Genomic DNA, 19,100 nt, shown 5'->3' with positions numbered 1-19,100 from the left:
CTCCTTCATACTCTTCTAAGGATTCACTCAATCTATCCTGTCTATACCTTACATATGCTTCCTTCTTTTTCTTAACCAAACTCTCAATTTTTTTAGTCATCCAGCATTCTCTATATCTACCAGCCTTCCCTTTCACCCGAACAGGAATATACTTTCTCTGGATTCTCATTATCTCATGTCTGAAGGCTTCCTATTTTCTAGCCGTCACTTTACCTGCGAACATCTGCCTCCAATCAGCTTTCAAAAGTTCTTGCCTAATACTGTCAAAATTGGCCTTTCTCCAATTTAGAACTTCAACTTTTAGATCTGGTCTATCCTTTTCCATCACTGTTTTAAAACTAAAAGAATTACAGTCACTGGCCCCAAAGAGCTCCCCCACTGACACCTCAGTCATCTGCCCTGCCTTATTTCCCAAGAGTAGGTCAAGTTTTGCATCTTCTCTAATAGGTATATCCACATACTGAATCAGAAAATTGTCTTGTATGCACTTAAATTCCTCTCCATCTAAACCTTTAACACTATTTGATATTTGACAAATTTATCGGTTGACTAATGTTTGTTCCCATCAATGCTTTTAATACCTTCAGATTTCACTTGTGGCCTCTAGTTTTCTATCCTCCATCTCCATGAACTTAACAACTGTCAAAACTGCACCACCTTACATTCCAATTACTCAATCTAACAGCTACTTACTTTAAAACTTCTCACCTTTGTGTTCAAATCCTTCCACTGCCTCATTCGTTTAATTCTGTAACTTCTCCCAGGACCTTGAGAAATTTTCAATCTTCAAACTCTGGCCTCTTAAGTATCCCTCCACTTTGTCCACTCCATTATCTTCAGCTGTTTAGATGCTAAGCTCTGGAATTCCCTTCCCAAACCTCTGTGTTTTCATTACCAAAACATTCATCTTTCTCAATGAACTTTTTATCAGCTGCCCTAATTTCTCCTTTATGTGGCTCACTGTTAATTTTTGTTTGGTTACACATTTTACTACACTAAATGTGCTACCTAAATGCAAGTTGTTTTGCTGTTGATGGCAACCAAAAATATGATGCCTCAACTAATAGAATAAAGCAAAAGTCAAACCAATGTCTATGTATATTTCACTTTTAAAACAAAATGACACAGAAATGAAATGTGTCAGCTTAAACTTGAATACCTACCAAATAATTCTACGATCTGGGCCAAAATCAGCTTCATAGAACCCATCCTTACAGTCTTTCCCAACCAAGTCATGTGGATGGGGCTTGAAGGGTTCCATTTTTGTAACTAAAGTGACTAAAACTCTCCCTCTTCCAAAATAGTTAGCAACCTGCATGGTTAAAAGAACACACAGATCAGAATTAAGTAGTTATAAAAAGGAAGCAAACTTTAAAAATATATAAACAAATTTACTAAGTGTACAGCATTTTGTTTAAATATTGTCTTTTCATAACTCAAGCTTGCTAAATCTAACTCAAAAGATCTCTATCTGGGAAACAGACCCATCCATATAAATGGTACTATATTAGGGACAACATGGTCCAGAAAGAGTAACATGAGCACAGGTGATATACTGGAATGTTGTCCATTCCTGGAGAGGGTAGATCTTAGTCTGATTCTAAAATACTTTTTTCTCCTTTGAATGCTGACACAGCTGGGAAAAAAATAATTGGTATACCCTACTTCCTTGAAATTAAATGTTAATTTTGATAGATTTGTTATAAAGTTTAACATAACATGGGCAGCACAGTACTTAGCACACTGCCTCACAGTGCCAGGAACCCCAGTTTGATTCCCATCTTGGGTGACTGTGTGGAGTTTGCACATTCTCCCTGTATCTGCATGGGTTTCCTCTGGATGCTCCGGTTTCCTCCCACAATCCAAAGATATGCAGGCTAGGTGAATTGGCCATGCTAAATTGTTAGGTGCATTAATCAGGGGTAAATATAGGGTAGGGGAATGGGTCTAGGTGGGTTACTCTTTGGAGGGTCAGTGTGGACTTGTTGGGCATAGGGAATCTAATCATATAATAGTTTAATTTTATTAAAGTAGAAATATTTGCATATACATGCCTGTATTGTGAATACAATGTTAAGAGGTCTGGCTCCGAGATGATTGTAGTTCCTCAAAGACAAATTTGTTCATTTTTAATAGGTTATAGCATACCAGCTATCTACAATTTTATTCACACCCAATTTAAAAGTATATTTTCTCAAAACTAACCTGGAGGAAATGGCTCTAAATTAATTACCAAAAGGAGCAAGAAACTGAGCAAGGCATAAAGAACAGTGAGAGATTTCAGAGTGCACTGAATGGACTAGAGAGGTGTTGCTGAAAACCAAGTACATCACTTGGTTAAGCTCATTGGGAACACCAAGTGATGATAATTTTGGCATATTAGTTGTTTCATTTTGTTTTTCTTTCAAATTCATAATAATAAACAAATAATGATGATAAGTTCATTTATTTCCCCAACATATTAAGTGTTGCTTTTGACAAGCAGATGAATTACCACAATCAATAAAGGGTGTGATTGTATAGCACATCATAATTATAAAGGGCATTATGTCCAAACTGAGTGAAACCTGCCTGTAATAATGAGTTCCTATTCCCAACTGAATTAGGCAGAAACATCCAGCAAAATGTTCGATACAGATTATTGTGATTTACAGGTTATTCTACTTAAAAGCAAATTACACAGCAGTAAAGTACCATGGTCTGCATCACAGAGTAAAAGGCACTTCTTTTGTTGAGAGCTACTTCATTCATGCTTTTTGATTAAAAATTGATTAAAAGGAAACTGTTCACAAAACTTCTGAAATCCTGTGACATAGAAACAGGATTATCTTTTGCATTAAAGAAAACTCTCATTCCCATTGATATTTACATGCTGTTTTTAAATCACTTCAAAAGGATTTTGCAAGAAATACAATGTACTTGCACAGAAAGCTTAAAACCTCCACTTATTTATAATATTATACCTGTATTGAAGGATATGTTCTATTGTTATCTGTGCTGTTCGCCCCAGGAATGCTGCCAGCTGATCGTCCTTCACACTTATATCGGAAACGCATACCACGTTGCTTGGGCTGCTCCACAATTTCGACATAAGGTTCCCCTAAAATTTAAATAAAACAATTAAAGCAACATGCAATGACAGTAAAGTGCACTGTAGCACATCAGTCACACAAATTGATGGACAACATAGAGATAAAGGTGTCGAGATGAAAATGTAGAGAAGTCTCTTACCTTGAAGGGCAAGCCTTGACATAGCAGGCAGGTGACTTCGCACTGTAAAATTAGGATTTCATAAGTAAGCATTGCTTATTTATCAATTAAGTTTTAAAAAACTCCCTACTTAAGAAAAGCAAGCAGTTCCAAATATGGCGGAGTTAAGATTAGATTTTCTAAAGGATGAAAATATTTCTATGTAAGCAAATTAAAATGTGCGGTTAGATGAAAATATTGAAGACCTAAACTGAGAGTTGGTGTTGCCCTCCGATGAGGTCACCAGGAAACTACATATGTATAAAAGTAAAGGTCATTTAAGTTACACCCACAACTCAATGGTGGGCGTGCATTGAACCAGAAGTGAAGCAGGTCCTGCTAACTGCACCCACTAAAAACAAAAATAATTTCCCTCACGCCGTTTTTTTTATAAAAAGGTATTTTACATACACTGGAAATATAACTTTGTAGATTCTTTTTCACAAACTGAACTCAACCTATTCAGCAAGATCATCACATTGTGATTGTGTAATATATTTGAATATTCAATAATTGATCAAGTTAGAAAAACATTTTACAAAAACAGCTGGTTGGTTATATCTGGCCTCTACAAAAGTTTATCCTTTAAAACAAAAGATTATTTTTTAGTCATAGTTAAAGAATGTTATTTTGTGCAGACCACTCAAGCAAACAGAGTGGTTTGCTCTTCTATTTGCCCGTTCAGTGAAATTTTCAACATATGTTAAGGAGTAAAATGGCAAACAATGTTAGAAGTTATATAGTGGACCAAATCTATGTTACACAGTGGGATGCAGTAGCTTAAGTAAAAAGTCAGCAGATAACGTCAGACTCGTTATAGACTCGACTCCCACAATCATAAATGGGTTTCAGACAATACACGTCACTATGAGCATTGTTATTGATAGTAAGTTTTACTTCATAAAAATGACACTGTTGATAGTGACATGCAGATTTGGTTTCACTTGGTATATTTCACAGTTTTACTTAGAAACTACTGTTGACTCCTAGTTTTACTGGGCATGAGTTACTATCCATTGGTAACTGCACAAGTATTTTAAAAATAAATTATCAGTTATCTAATGTCAAACTGTACCAATACTTAAAGTAAATTATTCTCAATACTGATTCCCAAAGAGGGTATACATTTGCACAGTTATCAGTAAATTAACCTTGCGAGCAGAAGGAAAATGCATCTTTTTGTACATTAGTATCCCATGCCCAGCAAGTCAAGGCATCGGCCATCAGTTCAAACAACAGAATCAAAACCCATTTGACGTATAATATCAACAGTCAGCAGTGTAGTGCAGAAGCTAAGACTCGCTTTAACTCTGCGAGCAGAGATGAACTGGGCTGTCTTACTGAGCATATTTCAGAGCAGCAGTAACATTAGAATTCAGTGGGTGTACTGGAATGTCAAATGCAGCGCTCGGGCACCTGCTATCATCACGACCATCCCACTGCTTTGACAGTGGAAAATAGATCAAATGTCCTGTACTTCAGCGCCGACTAATGGTTGCCTCTAATGTAGCCAGGGAAGTGGTTGGGAAGCCGACCACTAGTCAGTCCTAGCTGGATGTAAACAGACGGGTTCCAATTAATTTAAAATAATGAATAGTCAATGGCTGTCTTGCGTTTCCTACCCTCATTCGGGATAAGGCACTACACGCATCTACTGTCAATACAACCAAGCTGACTGGTAGAAGCCGATGAAACGTCAATGAAAGTGCTCCATTTTGTGGAGCAAAAAAAAATTTCCCTTTTGATTTGATGAAACTTTGCAGCAAACAGATCTTTACTGACCCATCAGCTAGAATTCTGTAACTTTAAAATGATAAGCACTCGGGATCAATGCTATTTCAACGAATATATTGTCACAACACTAACTTCTTTAGGAATGCCCCATTACAGAGAACCAGTCTGTCAATAAATTGCACCGATAGCCCCCATGTCTACTGGGTAGTCTTTCATTCTTCAGAATAAGGCTACGCCCACTTTCCCCAGATTTAAGTTGGTGGTCTAAAGGGAAGTTTTTTGGTCGCTTGGTTCTCAGTACCGCCCACGATAGTTTCGCCAAATACCTCATCTATAGTTTCAGACATTTTTATGGATGGCAACATAGATGTCTCTTTCAATTCACATTTTACTTTCATTAGAAACTTATTCATAGAGTTAGGAAGTAATGCAGCGACTTTACAGTCAACATAACTTGACTATACTCTCACGAACTGCCACAGAAATGTGGGGCAGTTATCGATTCCTGGGATCGGAATGATAAATAACGTCCTAGAGCCACAAATTTAACACTGAAAAATGTACCAAAAAAGTCAACTTTCTCCCTACTGTTTGTGACATTAAAAGGCATTAATGGCGGCTCACTTTTGTGACAGTTTCCTATGAGCCGTCTGCCTCCGGCCACTTCACAAGGTTCGCTGGAGGTTTGTATAAACTCCCTCGACCAAAAACAGACGCAAGAGCGGAAGTCAAAACATTAATGTCAGAGCAAAAAAAGTCAAACGCAATGGATCAGTGTGATCGAGAAAAGGGTTTTTATCTGAATGATTACTTCGAAATTGAAAATGAATAAATAGTCTAATTTTCTTTAAAAAACCCCAAGAGCAACGTTACATTTCGAATTTTTACGCTCACGAAAAGAGGTTCAGAAATAAAAGTATTCTGAAATGGCCAAACGTAACTCTGCCACTGACACAGAAAAAGTGCGCTGACGCTGGAAATCTGAAAATAATCTAGATTCATGGCGCTAATAATTGAGCGCATTTCGGTTTATTTTCATCAGCTCAAAACATACCTATCTCAATATTTGATTAATAACAACTCACCATCCATGGCTGTTTATCTCGCCTTTATAACCAAAAGAATTATTCCGACATGTAACTGATGTCCTCACTCTTAAACGTACTGGTGACAAAACTGGAAAAGTCACTGCGAGATTGTAATAAATTTTGGCAGGGAATTCCCCCCTCCTCCCTCCGCAGAAACTCCGTAATGCAAATCGCAATGTTACTGGTTATCAGGCTGTGTCCAATAAAGAATGAGAACGTTTGTTCGCCTCGTGGTTGTGTATAGGTCACAAATAAAGAAGCAGGATTACCAAGTTCCACAAAGACACACAAAGCCGAAGTACATATGATTTCCCATAGTAACTGGAATTAAAGGAAAGTGATTCAAAGTAAGAGGACTCTCAGCTGAACAGAGGACGTCATTGTAGGATGGAGTCAAAATTGAAAGTCTTGGAAATATTCAAAATATCTGGCAGCATCCGTTGACAGAGAAACAAATAATATTTAAGGTATATGGCCTTTCTGGCTAACCTGCTGGGATTCCCAACATTATGCAATTTTATTTCAGATCAGCATCCACTGTATTTTGCTTTTGTGATAGTGGTGGATGGAGACGAGTAATAAGCATGTGGACACCATCCTGGTGAAGAATTGATATGCACAGTGACTCTGTGTTTATGCTGAAAAGAAAACAATTAGGATTGGAGAAGCTGGCATTCTCAAAGAGGCAGGAGGCAAAGGGTTAAGAAATAAGGCCATGGTAAACGGAAATCAGTTTAGGAAGACAGTTCAGATCTGTTACATATGTTATATGCAAGGGTAGTATTGAAGTGGGTGGAGGTAGACTTTGGGGTTAAAGACAGTGCAGAAGTAAAATTTGTGGGAGAGTCAAAATTTGATAACAGGCTAGGAAATCGGATCCTGTGGTTCTACAGTAATGTGCACATATGTATATTCTATATACACATATAAAGAATAGGAGAGTAATCACAGTAGCCATTCTACCACATTTAGACAGATGTCACTGCCAAAAAAAAGACAATCCCTTGGTCCTCAGATATTTTAATAAGTTAGAAATAGGAGAAATTGTTCATTTTAACTCATTCAACAATGGGCTAACAGGTCTGCTTGAGCTGACATTCTCTCTCTTGGACTAGACTACTAGCATTTTCCTTTGTTCTTTTCACACTTTACATTGGCATTGCTGTGTGTTGATGATGAGACATATAGTTAATGCAAGAGACAAGGAAATAAATGAACTAGAAGGAAAATTTGTCAGATTAAGTAGTCAACAAACAATCAGAAGTATTCAGTCAGAAAATGCTTGGGATATTTTGACAAGAAGTAAAAGGATTGTACCAAAGTTCTTTGGATGCAGAAGGAACTTTAACATGAGACTTGACAAATCAAGGACTAAAAACAATGGAAAATTAAGCAGGCTACTGAAAATATTGAGGCAAAGCAAAAATTATTAAAACGACTGAGACAAAGTATGAAAAAAGAGTGGAAGAATACCAAAGGGAAATAGTAAATAGGATTCTAAACAAATTAAAAATAAAATGGTAGAAGAGACAAACATCCTACTTATTTCTGTATGAGAGAAATTTGTGGACATACTAAATAAGTATTTGTTCTTTTGTAACTTTCATTCCCATTGACATATTCCTGCAGAAACCAAGACAAAGTATAGCAATTACAGAGTTTTACTACCTTGGCTATAGTTAACTCAGAAATAAATGGTGGAACTAAATTTTTTTTAAAAATTACATCTTGGTAGTATATATTGTAGAACACCGACCTATAGAGAGTAAATAAACAAGAGTTTGATCTTTCAACATCCTGGGATATGAATGTTTGCCCAGATTGCAAGTGTCACATCTCTGTTCTAATATCGAAAAAGGTCAATCATCTAACTACAGATTAACCTATAATCCATCTTCTTCAGGGTATAAAAAAATTAATATTCACATAAAAACGGCTTGATTAAGGACAGCCAGCATAGATTTCTAAAAAGCTAAGAGAGAGAAAAGCTCTATTTCACAGAAGAAACCAGCTTGTGAAAAACTGAGAGAAGGGGCAGCAAAACAACTAAAGAAAATGGCTTATGAAAATATAAAATACAGTTCTTTTCATGCTAAATGACCAGGATACAAATAGCAGCAAAGGGCCACAAAGCAGTTTTTAAGTGCTACTGAAAGGGATTACGAAAGGAAACTTGCCTGGGACATCAGAATCACTAAGCAGAAATTTTATAGTTATATAAAGGGAAATGCTGGCACACTGAAGACTGACAATGGGGATATTTTCAAAGACTATTGGGAAATGACAGTCATATTGACCAGTTACTCTTCCTCACTATTTACAGTAGAAAAGGAGGATAGTTTGCCAAAGTCCCAAGGAAATTAATAATTTATTGAGATCAGGGACTAAATTAATTTAACATAAGTAAAACATTGGTAATGGGGAAATTAATGAAATTAAAGAGTGACAAGTCCCCATGACCTGACAGATTCCATCCAATGCTGTTAAAGGAAATAGAGGAGCATGTTGTAGAATCCTAACTCTAACCTTTCAGAGTTTGGGCAGCCTGCTGGCTCAGTGGTTAGCACTGCTGCCTCACAGCAACAAGGACTTGTGTTTGATTTCACCCTCAGGAGACTGTCTATGTGGAGTTTGCACATTCTCCCCGTGTCCGCATTGGTTTCCTCCCACAGTCCAAAGATGTGCAGCTTAAGTGGATTAGCCAGGGGAAATACTAGGTTACAGGGAAAGGATAAGGGGGTGGGTCTCATTGGAATACTGTTTGGAGAGTTGGTGTGGATTCAATGGGCCGAATAGCTTGCTTCCACACTGTAGGGATTCTGTGATTCCCTAGATACAGGAGTTGTCTCTCTGGATTGGATAATTGCACTTCATTCCACTTTTTACAAAGGGTGAAAGAGAAGAATCAAGGAATTACAGACTAGTTAGTGCTTAGCTTCAATGACAAGTGTGAATTTCCCAGGGAATCCATTCACTTCTTGAGACACATTGCTGATAAGGATGGAACAGATCATAGAAAACAAAGGCTATTAATAAATTCCCACTTTGAATAATGGGAAACAGATCTATTTATGTTTGATAGATGTTTTACTTTGTTACTGTTGATTATTTTTCTCAGTGCATAACAGTAAATAATCACAGAGACAGTTTTCAGGACCTTGCATGAAATATTCATGTGGGATCCCTGATGTGATTGTGTCAAATAAAGTTCACTGAGAGTAGAAAATTGAAGATTCAATTCCACAGCTGAGTCCGTGGGGCTCCAAGAATGTTTGTAAGAAAGAGCAGTCTTATAGGAACAGGAGGTTACTCACTATAACAGATGTCACTGTATGTGACAATTGCTGCACTTGAGCCCAAGATAACGGGTATGGATTCGGAATCTTAACAGGAATAGTATAGTCATTTATGAGGCAGCAGGCCAGTTCTGATGATATCTTGTCCATAATGCTAAGGGGGCTATACAGAGAACATCAGGAACCTTTTTTGTTCCAGAGAAATCATTCATCAATGATGGATTAGGAAAAACCCAATGAGGAACATCATGATGACGACAACCTGCAGACTATGAAAGATCAGAATCAAGGTCAACAATCCTCAAGTCAGTGACCTAACAATCTTCTAGTTCTGAATGATTGTGAAAGTTCTAGATTGCATGAATTTATGATGTTAGTGTCCTGGGTTGTGGGGGAGATAGGCAAGTGGTACATGTAACTTTGACATAAATGTACAAATGTTTACTATGGGAAAAATAAGTGGGAGAAGACATTGTACATGGTAATGGTTCTGAAGGGTTAAGTGGAATACTGCATTAAGCTCCACCCAATCTGACGATAACATATTGGGACAAAGCAGAATGTCTTAGGATTTCATGGAATGCAACCCTATATCCACACATCTTCACATACAAACATTACTACTAACTTTTACCTAATTTCTATAATGCAGTAAACTACAACTTGTGTAAGACAAGAGCTTCTTCCCATTAAACTCACTAGCTGTTGATCCCCTACCACTGTAAGGTTTTGGGGGAGCTTGTAATCATCATCGCCTAATATAGGCAGTTGACAATTTGTAAGCAACTTTCAGACATTCTGTTAAGAAGCAGCAGTTTAGATATAATGTGGAGTTAATTAGACAAAGAGATGAAATACACAATCAGTAACAATTGAAAACTCTTCACCTATCTTGAAGCTGTTCTGTAGAATTGAGGAGCAAAGGTATTATATCCCCATGGTTTGAAGTGGTGAAGAGTTCATCCCTGATATTTTGCAATCTATGGTAATCATCTTCAGTGGTTACAGTATTTGTTCTTCCCTCAGACTGATGTGGGGTAGGGAACGGGGTGGAGCTCCCGGTCTTCCCCCAAGGTGATGTCTCATTCTTCTGGATCCTCTCTTTCTGTCTCTCACACTTTTGTTGATATATCATAGTTTGGGGGCTGGCAATCTATGCCGTGTCATCTGTCTGAACCATTTTGGCAATTACCATGGGTGGTTACCTATGATGACAGGATGACTGCTGTCCCCTTGCCCACCTCCAACTGAAGGTTAGTTGTCACTCCTTCGGAGACCAAAACATCTATTCTTGCAAACATCACACTGATACCCAGGTAACATTAGCCTGATAAATCTTTGACATCAGTCAACTAAACTTCATGACCTTGATGATTTGAGAAACCTTTACTTCATTTTCATTTGCTTGAGGTTTGCTATATAGTAGTTTGTAGTTGGTACTGTAACACAGTTAATATGTCTTACATTACACAAAACTACTAAACATGAAATATTAAGATACATCAGTTTTAAAGGGAACCCCAAATTCCAGCAGTCCTTCCTTTGAGAAGGAGATATCCTTATTGATTTATCACAATTGTTCAATAACCTAACTATTTCAAAGATACATGTTTGGTTCCCTCTCTCTGCCTCCTCCTAGTCTTAAAACAAAACTGATCTGGGACATTTGGCAAAGGTTTTGCTCAGGGAATTAGAAGAGGATCTAAGAAGGGTGCTGGGAGAAATAGCTATTAATTTCCATAAGATATTAAGGTATTAGTTAGTATCAAACAGTCCCTCACTGAAAATTCCAGTATATGGACAGAGGGCTTCATGGCCGCAAATGAAATACCTGTTTCAAGACTCAGAAGGGATGAATACTGTGATTTTCCTTAAAACAATTGCACATTCTGAGTTCAAATTGAATGTCTGCCAAACTTCAGCTTACCTGTATGCTTTTGGAATCAAACTTTCACAGCACAGAATGTTTTTTAGGATTAAAATTGAAAAGTGAATTTGGAATGACTGGATCCCTGGGGAAACTGTTTTTTCTCACACTGTTCCAGTAAAGTTCAAGGTCATCTGGTCTCTTTTTGGAGAGAGCAGCCACAACTGCCTACACTTTGCAAATTTTTGTTTGAGCAAAGTCAAAAAAAGACAATGTTTATGAAAAAACACTTTGAAACCCAGGATTGTAAGATTGATGAATGAAGAGATTTTGGATTGACTGGTTAGCACTGTATTCACTAGAGTTTAGATGAATGAGGGGGTTCTTCTAGATATCTATAAAACTCTAAAATGACTAAATAGGAACGATATTCCCAATAGCTGAGAAGTCCAGAACCAGGGGTCACAGTTCAATGATATGAGGCTGCTCATTTAGGACAAGATAAGATTAAGGATAAGCTAAAGAGATTCTACAAATACATTAAGAGCAAGAGGGAAACTAGAGAGAGGATAGAGCCTCTTAAAGATTAAGGAGGTCATGTTTGTGTTGAACCCCAGGAGATAGGAGAGATAATAAATGTCAGTTTTTACTGAGGACAAAGAAATGGAGGCTAGACAATGCAAATAAATAAACTTCGATGTTTAAAAATAGTTCACATTACAGAAGAGGAAATTCTGGCAGTCTTAGAGAACATAAAGATGGATAAATCACTGGGACCTGATCTAACGTATCCCAGAATGTTGTGGGAAGTAAGGGAGGAAATTAAGAGACACCTTGCAGAAATATTTGCATCATCTGTAACTACAGGTGAGGTTCCTGATGACTTAGGGGTGACTAATGTTGTACGTTTGTTTAAGAAAGGTTGTAAGGAGAAACCCAGAAAACTATAGACCTGTAAGTTTGACTTTGGATGTGGATAAATTGTTGGAGGTAATTATAAAAGATACAATTATGGACATTTAGAGAAGCAAAGATTGATTAAGGATAGTCAGCATGGTTTTGTGTGAGCAAAATCGTGCCTCACAAATTTGACTGAGATTTTTTGAGGAGGTTACCAAAAAGATTGATGATGACAGAGTGGTAGACATTGTTTATTTGAATTTTATTAAAGCCTTTGACAAGGTTCCATATGGTAGACTAATTAGCAAAGTTAGATCACATGGGATTCAGGGTGAGCTTGCCAATTGGATACATAATTGGCTGAACAGCAGGAGACAAAAAGCAATGGCGGAGGGTTTTTCAGACTGGAAGTCTGTGACCAGTGGTGTTCCACAGGGATCAGTTCTGGTTCCTCTTTTGTTTGTCATTTATATAAAAATTTGGATGAGAATACCGAAGGCATGGTTAGTAAGTTTGCGGATGACACAAAAATTGGTGGCATTGTAGACCGTGAAGGAGGTTTTCTAAGATTACAAAGGGATCAGGTTGTAAGTTTGTTCACTGAGCAGGTAGGTTTGTTCTCAGATGTTGCATCACCATACTGAGTAACATCATCAGTGAACCTCTGGTGAAGCATTGATGTTCTGTCCCGCTTGCTATTTATCTGTCTCAGTTTGTTGTGGTGGGTGATATCATTTCTGGGTCTGATTCTGAGAGTCCAATGGGGTCCAACATTTTATATTTGTTAATGGAGTTCCGGTTTGATTGCCAGGCCTCTAGGAATTCCCGTGCATGTCTTTGTTTAGCCTGTCCCAGGATGGATATATTGTCCCAGTCATACGGTTGTTCCTCTTCATCTTATGTATGGATACCAGTGATAGTTATTCTTGTCTTTTGGTGACTAGTTGGTGCTCATGTATCCTGGTGGCTAGTTTCCTGCCCATTTGTCCAATGTAATGTTTGTTGCAGTCCTTGCAGGGTATCTTGTATATAACATTCATTCTGCTGGTTGATGGTACGGATTCCTTTTAATTTATTAGGAGCTGTTTCAGGGTGGTGGTAGGTTTGTGGGCTACCAAGATGCCGAGGGACCAGAGTAGCTGGTCGTCACCTCCAATATATCTTTGATGTATGGCAGGGTGGCTAGAGTCCCTGGGCATGTTGTGTCTTCTTGTTTAGGTCTGCAGAATTGGCAGACTGCGCTTATCGGGTACACATTGTTCCTGAATACATTGTATAGGTGTTTTTACTTAGGCTTCTTGTAGTTCCTGGGTGCTGCAGTGTGTTGTGGCTTGTTTAAATAATGTCCTAATGACAGCTCTGTTTGTGGGTGTTGGGATGATTGCTCCTGTAGTTGAGTGTGTAGGTCAGTGTGTATGTGGCTTTCCTGTAAATGCTGGTCTGCAGCTCTCCACCGGCTTTTCATTCTACTGTGACATCTAGGATAGGGAGTCTGTTATTGTTCCCTTCCTCTTTGGAGGACTTTATACCAGTAAGGATGTTCGTTATGCATTCGTGGGTTTCTTCTAATTTGTTGCTTTTCATGATGTCAAAGTTGTCATCCACATAGCGGACCAAAAGCTTCCACTGCATCGTGGGAAGGGCTGATCCTTCTAACCTCTGCATAACTGCTTCTGCTATAAGTCCCAATATTGATGATCCTATAGGTGTCCCATTGATTTGTTTGTAGGTCTTGTCATTGAAGATGAAGTGGATTGAAAGGCACAGGTCTCCTAGTTTGAGGATGCTGTCCTTGCTGATGGAGTTGTTGCTGTCAGGTGTTTGTGTCCTTGATTCGTCGAGCAGTGAGGCCAGTGTTTCTTTGGTTAGGGTGATATTTATTGATGTGAATAGGGCCATCATTTTGAAGGAGACCATGTCTTCATCGTCCTCTACCTTGACATCTTTGATGATGTGAAGGAATTTCTGGGTGAAGTGGATGGAGTGGGTTGAGTCTTCTACTAGGTGTTTCAGTTTGTGTTGCAGTTTCTTTGCTAATCTGTAAGTCAGTGTACCAGGAAGTGAGACTATGGGTCTGAAGGGGGCCTATTTTTATTGTACCTTTGTTAATCCGTAGAAACAGGGTGCGTTGGATTCTTCAGGTTTCATTCTTTGGAGTCTGTTTTGTTAATTTCACCTGTCTTGTGTAGTTTCCTCAGGAAAAAGTGAGGACGGCAGATGCTGGAGATCAGAGTCGAGAGTGTGGTGCTGGAAAAGCACAGCAGGTCTGGCAGCATCTGAGGGGCAGGAGAATCGACGGTTCAGGCACAAGCCGTTCATCAGGCAAGAGGCTTGTGGGTCGAGGGGGCTGAGAGATAAATGGGAAGGGGTGGGGTTGAGGGAAAGGTAGCTCAGAATGTGATGGGTAGATGAAGGTGGGGGAGAAGGTGATTGGTCAGAGGGGAGGGTGGAGCGGATAGATGGGAAAGGCAATGGACAGGTCAAGAGGGCGGTGCCGAGTTGGAGGCTTGGGAATGGGATAATGTGGGGACAGGAAAAATGAGGAAACTGTTGGAATCCACATTGATCCCATGTGGTTGCAGGGTCCCAAGGTGGAAGATAAGGCATTCTTCCTCCAGGAATCAGGTGGTAATGGTTTGGTGATTGAGGAGGCCCAGGATGTGCATGTCCTTGGCGGGGTGGGAGAGGGAGTTGAAGTGTTCAGCACAGGGTGGTAGGATTGGTTGGTGCGGGTGTCCCAGAGATATCCTCTGAAACAATCTGCAAGTTGGCGTCCTGTCTCCCCAATGTAGAGGTGACCACATCGGGTGGAAAGGATGCAGTAGATGACTTTGGTGGAGATACAGATAAATTTCTGTCAGATGTATAAGGATCCATTGGAGCCTTGGACGGAGATGAAGGGAGAGGTGTGGGCACAGGTTTTGCACTTGCTGCGGTGGCAGGGGAAGGTGCCAGGAGTGAGATGTGGGCTAGTTGGGGGCATGGATCTGACAAGGAATGGTCTCTCCGGAAAGCTGATAGGGGTGGGGAGGGAAATATGTCCCTAGTGGTAGGGTCTGTTTGTGGGTGGTGGAAGTGGTGAAGGATGATGCGATGTATATGGTGGTGAGTGGGGTGGAAGATGAAGACCAGGGGTTTCTGTCCTTGTTGCATTTGGAGGGGTGGGGTTCAAGGGCAGAGGTGACCTCTACACTGCTGAAGTCAGGCATCAACTCATAGACACCTACTCCTACTGCCCCCTTGACCATGACCTCACCTCCCATCACCAAACCACCATCATCTCCCAGACCATCCACAACCACATCACCTCTGGGGATCTCCCGTCCACAGCCTCCAATCTCATTGTCCACATACCCCACACCAACCGATTTTACCTCCTCCCAAAGATTCACAAACTTGACTTCCCAGGTTGACCCATTGTCTCAGCCTGCTCATGTCCCACAGAATTCATCCCTGCCTACCTTGACACCATCCTGTCCCATTTAGTCCAAGAACTCCCCACCTATGTTCGGGACATCACTCACGCCTTTCACCTTCTCTAAGACTTTCATTTCCCTGGCCCCCTACGCCTTATCTTCACCATGGACTTCCAGTCCCTGTACACATTCCATCAGCCATGATAAAGGCCTCCAAGCCCTCCATTTCTTCCTTTCATGCCGTCTCAACCAGACACCCTCATCTGCCTGGCTGAACTGGATCTCACCCTTAACAACTTCTCCTTTGAATCCTCCAAACCAAAGTGGTAGCCATGGGCACCCACATGGATCCCAGCTATGCCTGTCTCTTTGTTGGGTACGTAGAACAGTCCATCTTCCGCACCTACACCGGCACCTGCCCCCACCTGTTTCTCTGCTATATCGATGACTGTATCGGCGCCACCTCATGCTACCAAGTTGAACAATGTATCAACTTCACTAACACCTTTTACCCTGACCTCAAATTCAACTGGACCACCTCAAATACCTCCTTCCTCTTCCTGGACCACTCCAGCTCCATCTCTGGCGACCAACTAAACATGGACATCTACTACAAACCCACCGACTCCCACAGCTACTTAGCTGCACCTCCTCCCACCCAACCTCCTATAAAAACGCCATCCCTTATCCCCAATTCCTCCATCTCTGTTGCATCTATTCCCAGGAGGAACAATTCCACCTTAGAAAATCACAGATGGCCTCCTGGGATCACAATTTCCCCTCTCATGTGGCCAATGATGCCCTCCAGCACACCTCCTCCACTCCCTGCACCTCTGCCCTTAAACCCCACTCCTCCCAACGCAACAAAGACAGAACCCCTCTGGTCCTCACCTTCCATCCCACCAACCTCCGTATATATTGCATCATTGTCCGCCACTTCCGCCACCTACAAACAGACTCCACCACTAGGGACATATACCCTCCCCACCTCTATCAGCATTTCAGAGAGACCATTCCATCTGCGACTCCCTCATCAGATCCATGCCCCAAATCAGCCACAGCCCACTCCTGGCACCTTCCCCTGCCACTGCAGGAAGTGCAAAACCTGTGCTCACACCTCCCCCCCCACCTCCATACAAGACCCCAAAGGATCCTTCTACATCCGACAGAAATTTACCCGTACCTCCACCAATGTCATCTACTGTATCCATTGCACCCAATGTGGTCACCTCTACATTAGGGACACTGGACGCCTACTTGCTGATCGTTTCAGAGAATATCTCTGGGACACCAGTACCACCAACCTCAAAGCACCGTGGCTGAGCACTTCAACTCCCCCTCCCACTCCATCAAGGACATACAGATCCTGGGCCTCCTCCATCACCAAACCCTTACCATCTGATGCCTGAAGGAAGGATGCTTCATATTTCATCTTAGAACCCTGCAACCACATGGGATCAGTGTGGATTTCACCAGTTTCCTCATTACCCTGCCCCCACATCATCCCAGTCCCAAGCCTCCAACTCAGCACCGCCCTCTTGACCTGTCCATTGCCTTTCCCATCTATCCGCTCCACTGTCCTCTCCGATATCAATTCTGAGCTACCTTTCCCCCCGACCCCACCTCCCTTCCATTTATCTCTCAGCCCCCTTGACCCACAAGCCTTATTCCTGATGAAGGGCTTATGCCCGAAATGTCGATTCTCCGACTCCTTGGTTCCTGCCTGACCTGTGACTTCCCAGCACCACGCTCTCGACTCTAATTTCCTCAGGGTGTGCTGTGTTGTGGTTTTGTAGCTGTGCAGTTGGGTTCATCGCCACCTGTTGATAGGTATCGGTATCTGCGAGTAGTGTCTTTGCTTTTTCAATGTATTGTGTTCTGTTCAGGATGACAGTCATGTGCCCTTTGTCTGCTGGAGAATTACGATATTTCTGTCTTTTCGGAGTCCTTCCAGGCCTTTCCTTCCCAGTGTGTTGAGCGCATTCCCTTCTTTCTTTCTGCTTAGTGTTGGTATTATTGTCTGTCTGATGGCCTGCTGGGTTGCTTCCGTAAGTTGTTGTCTTTCAGGGTGGATTCCACTGGGACACAGTTAAAAAGGACTTCCAAGCAGCACTGGAGCTACGAGAAGCGGAGGAGAAAGACCTATTCAGGAACGATGACTACCCAATAAGTGCAGTCCGCCGATTCCTGCACAGCAGGAGTAAACATGAAGACACAACATAACTAGAGACTCGAGCCATCCTGTCATACATCAAAGACATCTCGGAGATGACAACCAGACTACTCTGGCCTCGCGGCATCATGGTAGCTAACAAACCTAGCACCACACTGAACCAGCTCTTGATGAATTTAAAGGATCCTGTACCGACAACCAGCAGAACGAATGTTATATACAAGATACTCTGCAACAAACATTACCTTGGATAGATGGGCAGGAAACTAGCCACCAAGATACACGAGCACCAACTAGCCACCAAAAGACATGACCAACCATCACTAGTATCCATACACACAGAAGAGTGACGCCAGTTTGACTAGGACAATGCATCCATCCTGGGACAGGCTAAACAAGACACACACAGGAATTCCTAGAGGCCTGGCATTCAAACCAGAACTCCATTAACAAACATATAGATTTGGACCCCATTTACCAACCTCTCAGAAACAGAACTAGAAATCGTATCACCCACCACAACAAACCAAAACAGATAAATAGCAAGCAGGTTAGAACACCAACGCTTCATTGGAGGATCACTGATTGTGTTACCTGGCATGGTGATGAAACATCTGAGAACCAATCCATCAGCTCAGCAAGCTAACTTACACCTGATCCACAACCTGAGCTACAAAATCTCAATACAAAGGAAACTTGATCAAATGGGTCTATGGGCTGAAAAGTGGCAGATGGAGGTCAATCTGGATAAATGTGAGGTATTGCATTTTGGTACAACAAACAAGAGTAGGGCTTATTCAATTAATAGTAGGTCTTTGGGTAGTGTTGTAGGACAAAGGGACGTAGGGGTGCAGGTACCTGTTCTTTGAAGTTTGCATCACATATTGACAGGGTGATTAAAAAGACATTTGGCATGCTTATCTTCATTGCTCAATCCTTTGAGTATAGGAGTTGGGATGTCATGTTGAGGTCATACAGGACATTGGTGAGGCCTGTTCTGGAGTACTGAGTCCAGATCCAGTCACCCAGTTATAGGAAAGATATTATCCAGTTGGAGAGGGCTCAGAAGAGATTTACCAGCATGTTGCCAGGTATGGAAGGTTTGAATTATAAAAAAAGGCTGGATAGGCTAGGACCTTCTCACTGGAGCATAGGAGATTGAGAGGAGACCTGATTGAAGTTTATAAAATAAGGAGAGATAGAGGTAATGGTACTTTTCACTAAGATGAAGAATTTCAAGAGAAGGGGACAATGTTTTAAAGGGCAGAGGAGAGAGATTTTAAAAAGACATGAGAAGCAAATCTTTTTCACAGAGGGTGGTTCACATGTTGAATGAGCTTCCTGAGGAAGTAATGGATGTGGGTACAATTACAACGT

The 19,100-nt window shown here is 40.9% G+C and overlaps 1 protein-coding gene across 3 annotated transcripts in view; it reads right to left on the bottom strand.

The window, feature by feature from the left end:
- rel (v-rel avian reticuloendotheliosis viral oncogene homolog) overlaps positions 1-6,214 on the bottom strand; it is a 58,684-nt gene extending 52,470 nt beyond the window's left edge. The window contains exons 1-4 of one of the 3 annotated variants that reach the window (XM_060831540.1): positions 6,069-6,214; positions 3,232-3,273; positions 2,964-3,100; positions 1,164-1,312 (exon numbers count right to left, since the gene is read on the bottom strand). In XM_060831540.1, the coding sequence (XP_060687523.1) occupies positions 1,164-1,312; positions 2,964-3,100; positions 3,232-3,273; positions 6,069-6,075 (335 nt within the window). In that variant the 5' untranslated portion in view covers positions 6,076-6,214. Of the gene's footprint in view, positions 1-1,163; positions 1,313-2,963; positions 3,101-3,231; positions 3,274-5,547; positions 5,568-5,607; positions 5,646-6,068 lie in introns of those variants that run through there. The other 2 variants (XM_060831541.1, XM_060831542.1) reach the window with 2 other exon arrangements.
- Positions 6,215-19,100: the final 12,886 nt, after the last annotated feature.

The sequence above is a fragment of the Hemiscyllium ocellatum genome, chromosome 10 (genome assembly GCF_020745735.1).
Source record: "Hemiscyllium ocellatum isolate sHemOce1 chromosome 10, sHemOce1.pat.X.cur, whole genome shotgun sequence".
In the NCBI taxonomy this organism is placed as follows: Eukaryota; Metazoa; Chordata; class Chondrichthyes; order Orectolobiformes; family Hemiscylliidae; genus Hemiscyllium; species Hemiscyllium ocellatum.
Note: the sequence above shows the minus strand (reverse complement) of the source record. Positions and strands in the feature narration are given on the sequence as shown.